The sequence below is a fragment of the Mytilus californianus genome, unplaced genomic scaffold (genome assembly GCF_021869535.1).
Source record: "Mytilus californianus isolate M0D057914Y unplaced genomic scaffold, xbMytCali1.0.p SCAF_2, whole genome shotgun sequence".
In the NCBI taxonomy this organism is placed as follows: Eukaryota; Metazoa; Mollusca; class Bivalvia; order Mytilida; family Mytilidae; genus Mytilus; species Mytilus californianus.
The window spans coordinates 31,663,606-31,679,390 of NW_026262668.1; the positions used below are offsets into that span (position 1 = coordinate 31,663,606).

A 15,785-nucleotide genomic window follows, 5' to 3' on the forward strand; every position below is an offset into this window, starting at 1 on the left:
AAGCAATAACCAAGTAATTAATCAAAATATAAAGAGAACTTTTAAATTAAAATTCTTTTATTATGTTGAACACTTTTTCTTTTTTCTGTGAGATTATAATTTAACATTGCATTCAACTTCCGAGGAGAATATTGTCGCTCATAGCAAGCATTCTAGCCTCATGTAAAAGAAATTGTTATTTTCATAACTGCTTTATTTTAAACAATAATCATCTGAAAAAAAAATCCAATCTCTATTTCCGTCAAAATTTAACACACATGACGTGCATATGATAGGTATGCCAATAACATTAATCATGATACATTTTAAAGTAATTAACTAACAATTATAACATACTTTTTGCTATATTTAGACATTTATATGCCAATGTTAAAAGGTACTCATTATCAGTGATGAAATATTTTTCTTTTATTGTTAATTCAAGGTCTCGTAAAGCGATAATTTTACCGCTGTGATCCCCAAGATGATGTAAGCAAAAGTAATATAAAACTTTCAAGTACACAACTGGTGGAAACAGCTGAACTCCACCGGTTTTTTTCCTGATTAAAGGGGCCAATTCTGTCGGTAATAAATGAAAAGGTTCAACCATAATTACATTACCAATGATGAAATATTTGCACGTCCATAATAATCTTAATGTCTGCTTTAATTTTTGAAACATGCTTTCAGTTTAATATCATTTTTTAAGCTCATCAATATCTTATCTGGTGTACATTTAGAAAGACTGTAGATTACTATATCAATACATTCTCTGTATCGGCCACATTTATAAAACAAGGATGCTAACAGTATCCAAGCATGGACGGACGAGGAATACACACCTGTCTTGAAGTATCGTAACATTATCTGGTATTGTCTATAAAAATCCTTATTTCTTCCCTCAAGGTATTGATGATCTTGATTTTGCATCGATCCCGTTGCTAACAGTGATAAAAGGTAGGTTGATAGATGCTTGTCTTGTAGATTTACTGTACGAGTTACGACTTGTTTAATTGATAAAGATGGTGATATACTTTTTAAAAGTACAACAGAATAATGCAGGCATGTTAATGAAGATGTTGTCAGATAAGGCTCAAATGAGTTTTCGTGTACTCTTCTGTAATTTTCAAATGTAATCGAATGAAAAACATAATTCCATGGTGATCGGTAAATCCCATACAGTGTATCAAGTAATGACTTATGCTGTATGGGTGAAAATCTACCTTCAAATAGATTGTTATCAGGGATAAAGTAATGAATGCATGTTTCATATTCAACGCAGTAGATTAATCGCCTCCAGCAACTCATGAAACATGTTTCTAAATTTTCGGGTTTCCATTTGATGGGACTCGATTCTTCGCATAGCCAAAACATTATTGTTTTAAGAAAATAAGAGCAAATGAGATCATAATGTTCCTGCTTGATAAAATCTTTCAAAAGAATTTTCAACAACGCATAACATACTAGCTGGGTGTGCGAAAACGAATATATCAGCAGTCTTTCTGCGACCGAAAACGATATTCGCCATTCCAGATCTTCATCAACTGAACCCTTGCTTCCAATAGGAACAAACAAAATGCCGTATTGTACAATAGATTGAGTCAATTCATAATCGGGCCATGCAGATTTAGATCTGAATTTCCACTTTTTGCCAGGTTTTACCCATTTCTTGCATCGGAAACTGTATGCTAAATCAAATGTTTTATATTTTGAAGTCACACATGGACCGTGGACAATCAGTTCATCATCACCCTGAGATAAGACGTATTTCCGAAAAAGATTATTTGAGACATATGATCCCAGTTGAAAAAGTTCACACCATTTTGCTAATAGCGGTAAGTATCTTTCGGATGTTTCATAAACCTTTAGCTTTGTGAATCCGGGCTTAGTGTCTGTGGTGTCCATTACAAGTGTAAGTTCATGTAAAGAGGAAGACACATCATGTATACTCTCGTATACACTAACATTTTTATCGACAATCATCAAATCGTAGTCGCTGCCTTCTAGATCTAGTCCTTCCGCTTTACTCCCGCTACTTATAAACGTTTGCTGTATATTCTCCAAAACATAATCCAAAGCCATAAATACCTTTCTTCTTGCCTTTACAACCTCATCTGATCCAACAATACAACATACATAATGATAAAACTGAAGTGAAAGTTCTCTGTCCTCCATGTCTATATTGCACAAATTCCAAACTGATTTCAACAGCTCATACTAAGATATAAGAAGAAAACAGTCCTAATTGAATAATGATGCAATGATATTTTATATATAATAACAGACAATTTAAGCATAAAGTACTAGATGGGGTTGAATAGTTTTGCAATTTTGAATTTAACTGTCGATTATAATCAATCATTGTATCAATTTTATCATTGCATGAACATACTGTAATCACTAATAATGTACATGGATCTGGCATTTTATCTCACCTGTCCCAAAAGATCAAAAGATCAATTTGAGGTGTGCCATCACTTGGAGTCTGTCGTCTGTGGTCATGGTTAAGTGTTTAATATTAATGTTTATTTTCTTTCAGAATAATCAATATAAATTAGTAGTTTTATCATATGTATTTTAAGGTTCATCATTTCTTCTATTCTCTTCTGTATATCTTCTTAGTACTGTAGTTCTACCTTTTTTTCTGGTTCATAAGTCAGTCGTCAGTCAGACATATGTCAAGTTATCTTCTATTGGTCATATTCAGTGAGTTCATAGTTTTACCACAGTTTTTGAATAGCTTGTGAAAGACAAGCTATATTTCATATACGCACAGCATACGAATATAAAATGTACAAATAAATTAATTATGTTATTTTCCTTCTCATTTTTTGTAACCAATTTTTAAAGTATTTGACACAAGCATGGACAAATCAATTTGTACCAAAACGATTGATTGGGTGTTTAATACCTATTCTCTGTAACCACTTAAACTCTTTCGGCACACACAGTCACCGATCTTGCTGAAAATGGGTTGAGATGTATATCCTTATAGCCTGGTCAGAAACATAATGCCAACCGATATATATATATAAATATATATAAAAGTCTAAATTGAAAACAACGTTCAAACCTATGATTGCGTTGGATAAAAACCGCAGTTTTCATACGTGTGCATGTAAAACAAATTTCTTGGTAGAGGAGTCTAAATACAGCACAAACAACAATTTCCATAACCAAAAAAAGTTAAAAAGTCTATTGTAACAAAACGCATTTGACTAACAGGTCGAACAACTGATGTTCTTAAACCCTGCTGACTGCCATTGGCGATTGCCAAATAAATTGATCACCAGATCTAACGAAATGGATCTTAATATATATATATATATATATATGCGTCGTTACCATAGTAACAGGGGACAAAGTAGGGGTTTTTGAAAAAAAATACAATATTAAGTGTGGTGTTGTTGACTTATGTGGCTACATCTATGAAAAAGAAACACAAGAACAATTAATTTCAGTCTTGTTTATCAAAAACAACATTATTGGGAATCTACCTAGAAATGTGTGAAATTAATTTCTTAACAAATACAATTGTGCAATATTCCTTACTAAACAAATGATCTCCCATTGGTATGTTTATAACTCTTCAGTGCAAAGGTAAAAAGAGTGTTCAGTGAAATAATATGGCAGAAAGCTATCTGCTACTTAAATATAATTTATTACTGAATTTTATCCTTGCAGAAAAATAGTTTTAAGTGTAATAGAAATTCATTGGTATAAGATGATAATGTGAATTTGTGTCCGGTCCTGTCATGATATTGATAATATTGTCATTTGTGAAAACCATTTACTTGAACTAATCAATCGTGGATATAGTAGACAGCGAACGGTAAAACGTTGAATAACATCAAGTTTAGCAGTTCACAACAATTAATCTTAGAAAGCAAACCATCGTTTGCAGGAGCAACAGGTCCAAAATGTCTTCATGGCAAGAAGCATTGTACATGTTGTACTTTCCATTGACACAGGTTAGTTCAGCTCAAATCAATTATTTACATCATTTTTTTCATCCCCGCAAAAAATGACAACTTCTACATAATACTTCTTAACTTTAATATGTTGAAGATTACAAAATGACAACATTATTCCTAAGGGGACGACTATCTGATTTTTTAGGGGAAGAAAAGGGGGAGGCAGGATGATTTTGAAAATGAATAACTTTGCCTGGTAAGAATTGAAAATAAATGACTTTGCACAAGACAGGATGAAAATTAATATTCTGCAACACATAACGCAGGATAGTTGAGGATACATTTGTGTACAAAAGTTAGAATTAATTTTCTCACTGCAAAAAGAAATAAGTATGTGTAACAACAGATGAAAATAAATGATCAGTTCGAAAAGAAAAAAATCAACCTGAACCCCCTCCCCCTTTTCAGGAGATAAAAATAAGCATGTGTAGCAACAGACAAAATGAATGATCAATTCGGGAAAAGAATCCACCTGAACACCCCCCCCCCCCCCCCCCTTTTCCCCCAGAATATCCAAGTCGTTCCCTGGCGTTATTTAATAAGGTTTTAAAGGTCGTATATATAAACATGTTAATATCAAACAAGTACACTGCATGGACATACAAAACCACTTGTCGTGTTTTTTTGCTACATATTTCATATAAAACCCTATTTAGAAAAAGAAAATATTGCGGTGTCATTTCTTGTTCGAATTTAGTCAAATTGATACCATTAGAAAGAGCGTTGTCGCCTTTTTATTTGTTTATTTGGTAAAAAATGTGTCTCAAAGTATAGTAATGGACGACAAGAAGAACAATTTAGAGTCCAGAAGTGACACAAAAAGAAATTTAGCGTCAAGAAATCTAATTATTATTTTTTGCAATTAAAAAGAAATAGAAACATGCACTTGAGCGATTTCCTAATTTATGTGTTTGAGAGTTATTATACTGATAGAAGAAGAACATGAACATTTTTTAAGGAAAATATGCAATGTTCAGTTTTTTCTATTATGTTCAAGCATATAGATACAATGTAATATTATGCGACTTTCATACAAGTGAGAGGTTTAGCTGGCTATAAAACCAGGTTTAATCCACCATGTTCTACATAAGGACATGTCTGTACCAAGTCAGGAATATGAACGTTGTTTTCCATTCGTTTGATGTGTTTGGGCTTTTGATTTTGCCATTTGATTAGTGACTTTCCGTTTTGTTTTTCCTTGGAATTCAGTATTTTTGTTATTCTACTTTTTATATACTAGTTTTCATCATAGTTTATACGTAGATGTATCGAGATTTACAGAAGTTAGAGCGACAGTCGAAAATTGATAAATCTCAACCATTCTATCGAAAGGGAAAACATGTCATTTGGTGTGACTTCAAAAATAAATCTTAAAAGTATAAGTAGCACCGAGTTAGATCCATCTTTCAGAAATAAACTTTTTATACACTATTGTTATCTACTTTTCGCTAATTAGTAAGATCGATTATTTGTGTTTTTAAAATTTAAGATATCATTTAAAACATTTCCTATCATGGATTTTTTATACATGCACTTTTAAATTTACTGTGAAAGGATACTTTCCAAGAGATGTACACTGGCAAAATGTTACGTAATGCAACTTAATTGCTGGTAAACAGATTTTATGCATAAAATATGCTTGATATGATATACTTTAGTAAGGTCATCATTAAATCAAAGTTGATTCGTTGTTTCTTGACCCATCATGTATGAACTGGTTAAATAGGTATGCATTTTTGTTTCTAGAATATTTTTAAAAGAAATAAACATTTTAAACATTTTTACCACATGTTTACATTAAAACATTTAAAACAATAACATAGTCATATATTGTAGGAAGTGCCAATTTTGTTAAGGTTGGTCAGGAAACTGTGAACGAACAATTTTCTATTTATTGCTTGAGATCTCTTTAAAAGGCATAAATTCCTTATTAGAATGAAGAAATTATCTTTTATACTTTTAGTTGCAATTTACCACTGATACAATAGCACCAAACCAATTAGATGATCCACAAGATGATGTCATTCCAATGAAAAGGACTAGAAGATCAGCAAAAGAGGTAAAACAATACATTTTTCAGAGAGCTTTTCATTATAAGTGATTGTATATTTCGAAAAAAGATAATTTACTGATATGTATTCTATATACTAATTACATGTAATAAGATAAGAAGATGTGATATGATGAGACAACTATCCATCGGAGTCCCTATGAGGTGGATATTTGCAACAAAAGGTCACCTTTCTGCCTTCAACAATGATCAAACCCCATGCCTATAGTAATCTATGAAATGTCCCGAAATGACAAAATGTGAAACAATACACTAATTATATGTTTGTTGCACGCTTCTGAAATTTTAGACCAGAAGATAATGTAGAAATATATTGGCATCCATCCAAATGTTCATATTTTGTCCTTTTTAACATGTTTAACGATAGATGTTTGTTGCTCAACATCATGCAAATATCAAATGCCTATGCAGGACAATTTTAACAGTATAGAAACTTATGGGGAAAAAGGTAGGATCGGACACAACGTGCAAGAAATTGGAATCTTATGAAGAGTTTGGTAATAGATAGGGACACCTAATTTCTCCTTCTCATTCTCTCTCAACGTTTGTGACTAATTTCCCTGATTTTCCAATGATATTTCAAATTTTCTATACTTCATCCCAGTCTACCCCTATTGCAGGACTGTTTTTGAAATTTTCTATTTTTTTAATTTCACCTCAGAAATCATCTTTATATACACACTCATCATTCAATAATACAATATTATTCAAAATGTATAGCTATACATGTTTTGCTAGTTCAACATTCAGTTTAAGAAAACAAGCTCATAATATAGGTAAATTTTTCCTTATTGAAAAAAAGGTTAGACGGTCAACTATCATTTGTTTATAGTCATTTATCATAGATAGAGGATCAACCTCTGACTCGTTTTGTTCCATTCATTTATTTTGTTGATTTATATCAAATTATTACCTTTAATTAATTTTTGATCAGTAGACTATTGCAGGACCTACCTATTAATCTTTATTTTGTTCTCATCCGCAATATGCATGAGATGTTTGCCACTGAACATAAAGCAAACCACAATTAATCGATCATTTTATTTATAAAAACTTATACCCAATGATATTGATTGATTGCATTTGTAATAAATATTTGTGTCCGTGCCTCACACGAAGATTTTTTTAAGGTGGGCTTTTCCTGACCTGTCAATTTTCTTATTGTATCTAATTGTGGCTAATTCCAAACTGTCAACACCAAGTGGTACTTTGACCTTTAATCTTCACTACAGCATTTTAATAATACCGTCTGGTAAAAAGCATCATTCTTTGACATGTGCATTAAATTGAAAACTTATAGGAAGCAAGTTCTTAAATGAGAGATTTATTCAATTGTAGAGCATTTTCTTGATTAATGCATATTACTTGTTGTTTCTATGGCAAAACTAATTCTACCTGGAATATTATTGATATTTCTATAAAAAAAAACAACATAACCTGCATAATGTAAGCAAAATTGTTTATTGCTATTTGTATCATAAGTATAAGTTCATTAAAATTAATTTGTCAAAATTAGCACTTTTCAGCAAATATGCAAATGGACCGCTTGCTTCCATGGCAACACATTAAATGGAAAATACTGCATGACTTGAATATATGATTTTTCAAATAAATTTTTCTCTGTACTGAGTATATTTTTCATGTTCATAAATACAGACAGAGAAACTTCTTCATACACAATACTTTTATACAGATTAAAGGAATTGTGTATTTGTTTCCTTGGTAAAGCAAATATGAAGTACTATACTAGCAAAATTACTTATATATATGTACACAGTAAAACGTAATTAAGGTTGTTTTAGTTTTTCTTCTTTTGTGCATATTTAAGAAACAAACTGAACATTTTTTCAAAATTGTTCAAATTTGTGCATAATGATTAAACTGTTTCGATAGCAACACAGTTAAAACTATAAAACCCTTATATATAAATATGTTTAAACAATTTTATGAAAACATTAATTTCTACAAAAGAGGGACGAAAGATACCAGAGGGACAGTCAAACTCACAGATCGAAAACAAACTGACAACGCCATGGCCAAAAATAAAAAGACAAACAGACAAATAATAGTACAGATGACACAACATAGAAAACTAAAGACTAAGCAACACGATCCCCACCAAAAACTGGGGGTGATCTCAGGTGCTCCGGAAGGGTAAGCAGATCCCGCTCCACATGTGGCACCCGTCGTGTTGCCTATGTTATTATAAATCCGGTAAATAGTCTAATTCGGTAAGTCACACTCGTGAAAAGGGAAAGGCATTGTAGTAACGACATAAGGAACATATCCGATATCATCTGTGAAACGGTTATTTCATAACGGTCAACCAACTCGTGATGGCGTCCGTAAAATTTACGAAGGGATGATTTCAACTTCACCATTTGGAACTCTTGGCTTAATAGCTTACTTGTGAGCAGCAATCCTCTATCAAGGAAATCATGATAGAAAACACAAGCCCGGGAATATCGTATCAATTGGGAGATATATACTCCGTATGCAGGCGCTGCTGGAATGTTGCTACATAGAAATGGAAAGTTCACAATTGGGAAGCTGAAATCATCTCTTTTGTCGTAAAGTTTTGTTTTCAACCGACCCTCATTGTCAATTTCTAGATGTAAGTCAAGATATGAGGCAGACTTAACTGTATCTGTAGTATCCTTTATCTCTAGTTCGATGGGATAGATTCGTTCAACATAGTCATCAAATTTTGTATTATTTAGTGAAAGAACATCATCTATATAGCGGAACGTAGAGTTAAAGGATATTGCTAACTTCTTATCTTTCTTCTTAAGAAGTTCCTGTATGAAGTCAGCCTCATAATAATAAAGAAACAAGACGGCAAGAAGAGGGGCACAATTGGTTCCCATTGGAATTCCGACAGTCAGTTGAAAAACACGTCCTCCAAACGTAACAAATATGTTGTCAATCAAGAAATCAAGCATCTTGATAATGTCAGTTTCAGATAATTTTTTGTTTGAATCAGAGTGATTCTTTACAAAGTAGGATTTATCCCTCCCCAAGACAAGATACTTGTATCTACGTTCGCCATTCTTTTTAATGAAACAAAGTAATACCAACTCTTTCAATTTGTCTTTTAGTTTGGAATGGGGAATACTTGTGGAAAGTGTAGAAAAGTCAAATGTTTTAATACTATTGCAAGATGAGAGAGTCTTAGATTGTATGTACTCTAAAAGATCTTTGGAATTTTTTAGTATCCACATCTGATTCACGCCACCTCTAGAATAGGCAGTTTCACAATAACTTTGGAGCCCGGCTTTGATTTTTGATAAAATAGAGGTTAATAATTTAGAAAGAGGATTCGTGGAGCACTTGGAAGACCCAGCAATATACCGTTGTTTGTAAGGACACTTATGTAGTTTAGGTATCCAATACAGTGATGGAAGATCCAGTTCTTCATCTTTGGTTGAAATTCCAAAGGAACATAGAACAGACCTATGATTATCCAGGATTTCTTCTTTTGTAAGTGTCGTGAGGGTATATGTTGAGTTTTCAAGTGAATTGTCAATACCTAATTCATTTATCAAGCAGTTTATGTAATGATATTTACACACAAAAACGATGTTGTTTGGGGCTTTATCTGCGGGGACAACAACATATTTGTCATGGAGGTAGGACAAGTGTTTTGTAACATTTGAGTCTTTAAAAATTGATGTAGCGTGGGTATTGATATGCCCATTTAGTTTCTTAATTCGGATTTGTATCAACGACCTCACAGCCTTAATCCATTCGGGAAGAGTATCTACGTCTTCTTTCTCGCTCTTAGCCCATTGCCTGGCAGAATCCTCGACTGAATCCATCAGTATTTTGAAGTTGTATTTCCAATTGATGGATTGAGGCTCACGATATTTCGGACCTTTGGATAACAAATTTCGCAGGGAAGTATTATTGACAATGTTGAGGTCTCCGGTAATAACGTGGCCAGCCGGATTATATGTGAATTGGGAACTAGCACAGGTGCAATCAGGAGGTTTAGACTTGAAGTCGTCAATGTTGAGATCCTGCAAAACGTGTTTGTAATTGAAAATTTTAGTTGCAATTGGTTTGGTATAGGTATAAGAAATACAAAGTGTACTTTTATTTTTTTTTTCTGACTACAAAATGAGGTTTTGAAACATTTTTTTTTTAATTTTGCAAAAGTGAATTTTGTAGAAAAACTGTAAAACTAAGCATTTTGTATCCATGGTAATAACATGATAAGACCAAACAGAGAACCAGTATTAAACAGCTAGGCTTTTATTTTAAGCATCATTGTTTTAGGAATATAATTTGCTTGAGATATAAATGAGTATTTTTTTATTTTCTATGTCATTTAACAAATATATGACATTTTTTCTCATGTCAAACTTTAGATCTTGATACAAGAAAAATGAAAATGAAAATAAATTGTATGACATGAACAATACAGTGAGTGCGACAAAATGCATCAACAGGGTTGACGGATTATCTTTCACAAGATTCCAACATTACATCAATTAGAAGCCGCCAAGCAAGGAACATTACAACACCACAACAATGTCAAATGTTTGACAGATATGTTCTATAAGAGAGTGAAAACAACACTAGACACTTGAAACATCGAGACAGTGAAACTTATCAATCCATAAATGTGAAAAGTAATAATTGCATTCATTAACCTTACAAAATTGAGTAATTTTTGAATTAAGGGTATATTTACCTGAATGAGAAAAAGTTCAGACATATCATTTTATTAAATCATTAGAGAGTAGATCGCTCGTTATAAACGCTTTCGTAAAACCAAACATACAATTAAGGATATAGTTGTATATATCATTAAATCGTTTCCTTTAGAAGTAAAGTTATAAGATGAATGGAACAATCATTGGAAAAAGAAATGATCATAGTTATTTTACCTGATTGTTCTTTCCTTCCTGAATCCTTTATATGGCTAAATGATACAACGTTTGATTAGTCTGTGGGTTTTTCCTTCTACTTTCGGTTTTCGTTAACTATACAGATATTTAAATGTGACGTAATGGATATGTTAACCCTTTCTTATGACAGGTAACTATAGTGTATACTGACCGTTCAGATAAAAATAAACAATATCTTTGTTTTAAATGGTTTACAGGCCTTATGTATATAATTGATTTTAATTCATAGTTTACATTTTTGTCCTTTGAAAAATTGGAAATTTTAACCTTTTAAAACTTTACCAGAATCTCTGTGAATATAAATTATTTGTGGCACTCGTCGTGTTGCTTATGTAAGTACAAATCCGGTGATAAGTCTGATTCGGTAGGTCACATTCAAAAAAATGAGGACGGGATTGTAGTTACAACAATTGGAACATATCCGTCGTCATCTGTGAAACAGATATTCCATAACGGTCAACCAATTTGTGATGGCGTCCGTAAAATTTGCGAAGGGATGATTTCAACTTCACCACTTGAAACCCTTGTAATGGCTTCTTTTTAAAAAAAACAACGGTCTATCAAGAAAATCATGATAGGAAATGCAAGCTCCGGAATGATTTATACTCCATATGCAGGTGTTTCTGGAACATAGAATTGGAATTTTCACAATTAGGAAGCTGATGTCATCTCTTTTGTCGTAAAGTTTTGTTTTCAACTGACTCGCATTTTCAATTTCTAGATGTAAGTCAAGATATAAGGCAGACCTAATTGTATCTGTTGTATCCTTTATTTCAAGTTCGATGGGATAGATGCGTTCAACATAGTCACCAAACTTGTATTATTTAGTGAGAGGACATCATCTATATAGCGAACGTGAAGTAAAAGGATAATGCTAGCTTCTTTTCATTCTTCCGTAGAAGCTCCTGTATGCAGTCGACCTCATATGAATAAGGGAACAAGTTGGCAACTTTACATAAATGATAATTTGGAGGCTGTACTTATGGTGTTTTCATTTCATAATAAGGGTGGTATTAATGATGGTAATAACGCTAACCAAAAATTCATTTGGCATTCTGAACCTAAATAGCAAGTTTAAACCAATTCAATTAAAATCATTATGAAGGCTATTCATTAAAATATATCATTTTGTATTGATTCCACAGAACACGGCTACCAGGGGGCAGATATGAATCATGTCGACATAGTGCTAGTAAATGAAAATAACAAAATTAATAAACCATCATAACGGAGGGTTTGAACAAAGCATTCCTATCTTGTTTTGGTATAAAACATATCATTAACACTGATAAACAAATAGTAAACAAACATATCATAGCCACATCACAGCTTAAGGCCTCTTCTGAACATTTGAAGGTCTCTATTATGTTTTGGTTACCTAAACTACATAAAAAACCAGTATAATATCGTTTCATCTCGGCCTCTACTAAGTGTTCTACAACCAAACTTTCAGTGCTTTTAACTAGTTCCTTGACTACTATCAAACAACTTATCATTAACTTGTGTAATAAAATATATGAAAATAGTGGAATTAACTATTATTGGAGTGTAAAAATTCTTTGGATGTATTAGATAAATTACGTGCTTTTGGTGGTCGTTTTGATTCTGTTGACAGTTTTGACTTTTCAACTCTTTACACTTCACTTCCACACAATCTTATTAAACAAAATGTTCCTATTTAATTAAATGATCGTTTGGTAAATCTGAATGCAAATATATTTGCTGCAACTCATTTAAATCCTTCTTCTCTAATGAGAAAGATAAATATCCTAGGTATACTTACTGGAGGTGTGATGAGATGATTGAAGCTGTTAATTTTCTCCTTGATTATATATATGTACGTTTGGGCAGCAAAGTTTATCGACAGGTTGTAGGTATTCCTATGGGCACTAATTGCGCCCCTTTAATAGCAGACTTGTTTTTGTACTGTTATGAATCACAGTTTATGACCAAACTCAGTAAAGACCCGTCTAAATTGCATTTAATTGATAAATTCAACAACACTTACCGTTATCTTGATGATATTTTTTCGTTAAATAATCAAGAATTTTCTCAATATACTGCCGAAATTTACCCAAAGGAACTTACTTTAAATAAATCAAATATAAACAGTAATAACTGTCCTTTCCTAGATTTAGATATTTCAGTTTTACACGGGTAACTCTACACTAAATTTACGACAAAAGGGACGAATTTTCGTTCCCTATTGTTAATTTTTCCTTTTTTTTGACGGTGTTTATATATCACAACACGTTCACTATGAAAGTGTTTGTTGTAACGTTTTGGGTTTCAATCAACGTAATCTATGTATTACTGGTAGATTATTAAGTCAGGGATTTCATTTCGTTACCACAAATGACTTAAAACTTTTACTAAAGTCTTCCATAGATATAAAGATTTGGTTTTGATGTTTGGTTGTACCTGTAGAAAACTTATTTCAAACAGGATAGCACATCCTCATTTTTACTGAGATGTTGTTTACCAAGCCCGGAAATTTGGAAACGATCCGGGTAAACTTGTCGATCCTTTAAGTAAACTTATTTTAAAGGTTAAACACTGTAATTAGATCTTTGAATATTGTTTTTATTTAAATTAATATCAGTAAATTCAAATCAAACTAAATAGTATTTTTATATACATCTGCACATTCATGATAAACCACAGTATACAAAACACAACATATAAAACTAAAGTCCAAGCGTCATTTCCAATTTTCTAGATGTAAAATAAAAGTACAAAGCAGACTTAATTATATATGGTGTGTCTTTTATTTGGGGGTCATTGGGATACAAACACTTCCCAATATAACTTTAGCTGTATTTGCCAAAACATGTCAGAATTTAGGGTCGTCAATAATCCAGGACTTTATACTTATGCCTTTTAACTTTTTTAATTTGAGCACCACTTATGAGTCTTTTAAAAACGAATCGCGCGTTTGGCGAACACAATAATAAGCCTTGTACATGTTGTATCTTTGACAATCAACACAGTCACCAAACTTTGATTTTTTCAGTGATGGTATATTATTTATATAGCGTAATGTGAAGCTAAATGTAATTCCAGTATTTTTTAAATTTTCTTTTAGAAACAGTCCTTTATAAATTCTGCCTGATAAGGATAAAAATTGACAAACATAGAGGCACAACTAGTTCCCGTAGGAAGTAATCAGAGGGTTAGATATGTTACAAACTTGTTGAAATTCGTAAATATCGTTATTCACTGGACACTGATGATTATCGATTTGGAAATTTAATAAAAGGTGACTGGAATCATTAAACTATGCAGAATGCAGAATTTTGGATAGTTTAAACAAATCGGTTTGTAAGTAACTTATTTTGTAATTTGTAAAAAAACTGCATGTTGTTAAAAGGTTGGTATCGCTCATAACTGGGACGCCCCATCAAATGAGGAGCAATATCAATATTTCGGTCTGGTTTCGGTCGACAATGTTGTTTAAACGGTAACAATATGCTCTATCAACCCCACTGTTATGTATTATTAAAAAAAAAACTGTTACTATGCAGGTATATATTAGACCAGTTTGGATGTATGAACATTCTTATGACAAACATATCTTTAATATTGATAATTGATATATTTGACAAGCTTTTCTTACACAACTCAATTCTGATTATTATACTGGATATGTAACCCAGTATCAGAATCATTGAAGTGATAAATAAATTGGTAAAACCTACCTCTATTTTATTTATTTCTTATAACATCCCCATACTATGGTTTAGTGAAATCACAACTATAACCACCAAATATGTTTGTGCATTCATATTTCACTATTCAGCCCCATTCTACTATTTAGTCAGACGTCAGGCGATACCCTGATATACCCTGTCTTTTGTTTTTTTCCTCTGGTTTTGTAGTTAACGTATTTTATCGGGTACTTGATGACGGATAGCGTTTGACGTCTTTAGCCGAACAGTTTTATCTTTTTTTACTTTATTCTATTCCTGTTTGCTGGTTCATATTCTGGACGCCAGAATCAAATACGGATAAAAAAAACAAATAATGAAACTGAGAAATGGAACAATACTTAATACTAAACTTGTTCAAAGCGTATCTATACGTCTCAATCTTCAAAATCGCTTATCTAAAAATACTACAATCGCTAACATTTTTAATAATAAAAATCGTGGTTACCCTTCTATCGATAAGTGTCATGCCAAAAAATGACTTACATGTCCCCGTCTTTCCACCAACAATACGGTAAGATCCACGTTTAATGGTCGCACATTTTCCGTAAATTTTGAAACTGATATCCAATGAAAAACTAACAGCATTATCTATTTACGCACATGAAACAAAGCGAGATGCGGTATTCAGTACGTAGGTGAAATTGGACGCTATTTATCTAAACGCACGCAAGAACACCTTTATCGTTTTAAAAGACCCCATAAATTCAAAAGTATCATTTATCAACACCTTAAGAAGCACAATCATTCTATTAAATATTTAACAGTACAACCTTTAGAAGTAGTAAATAAGCAGCCTGGGGAATCTCATTCAAAGTTTGTACGATCACGGAAAATAATTGAATTAAATTGGATTAAAAAATTACAGACAGTCTATCCTCTCGGTCTTAATGATAACATCATGGGAATTGGTAATATATCAAGAACCGATTCTGTTAACATTTTGGATATAGTTTCTAAAACAGTTCGTAAAACCGTTCTCATGGACGTAGAATAAATCGCAACAAAAGAAAATTTCGTAACTATACGAATATTTCGTAACTAATTTCTGTTTCAAAAAACAACGGTAGACATTATCTGTTAACCAAGCTCTGCTCTTTACCTGTTAATAAATTACATCAAATTAAAGAGGATTGCAACA

General features: G+C 32.2%; 1 protein-coding gene across 1 annotated transcript; it reads right to left on the reverse strand.

Annotated features, from left to right (window-relative positions):
- Window positions 1-39: 39 nt before the first annotated feature.
- On the reverse strand, window positions 40-11,002 carry LOC127729707 (protein mab-21-like). Its single transcript, XM_052237564.1, has 2 exons — window positions 10,917-11,002; window positions 40-2,196 (listed from the first exon to the last, which is right to left on the reverse strand). The coding sequence occupies exon 2, from the start codon at window positions 2,152-2,154 to the stop codon at window positions 646-648; it is 1,509 nt and encodes a 502-aa protein (XP_052093524.1). The 5' UTR covers window positions 2,155-2,196; window positions 10,917-11,002; the 3' UTR covers window positions 40-645.
- Window positions 11,003-15,785: the final 4,783 nt, after the last annotated feature.

What these genes read in the sequence shown, in the direction of transcription:
- LOC127729707 (XM_052237564.1), bottom strand. Translation starts at nt 2,154, where the DNA reads ATGGAGGACAGAGAACTTTCACTTCAGTTTTATCATTATGTATGTTGT.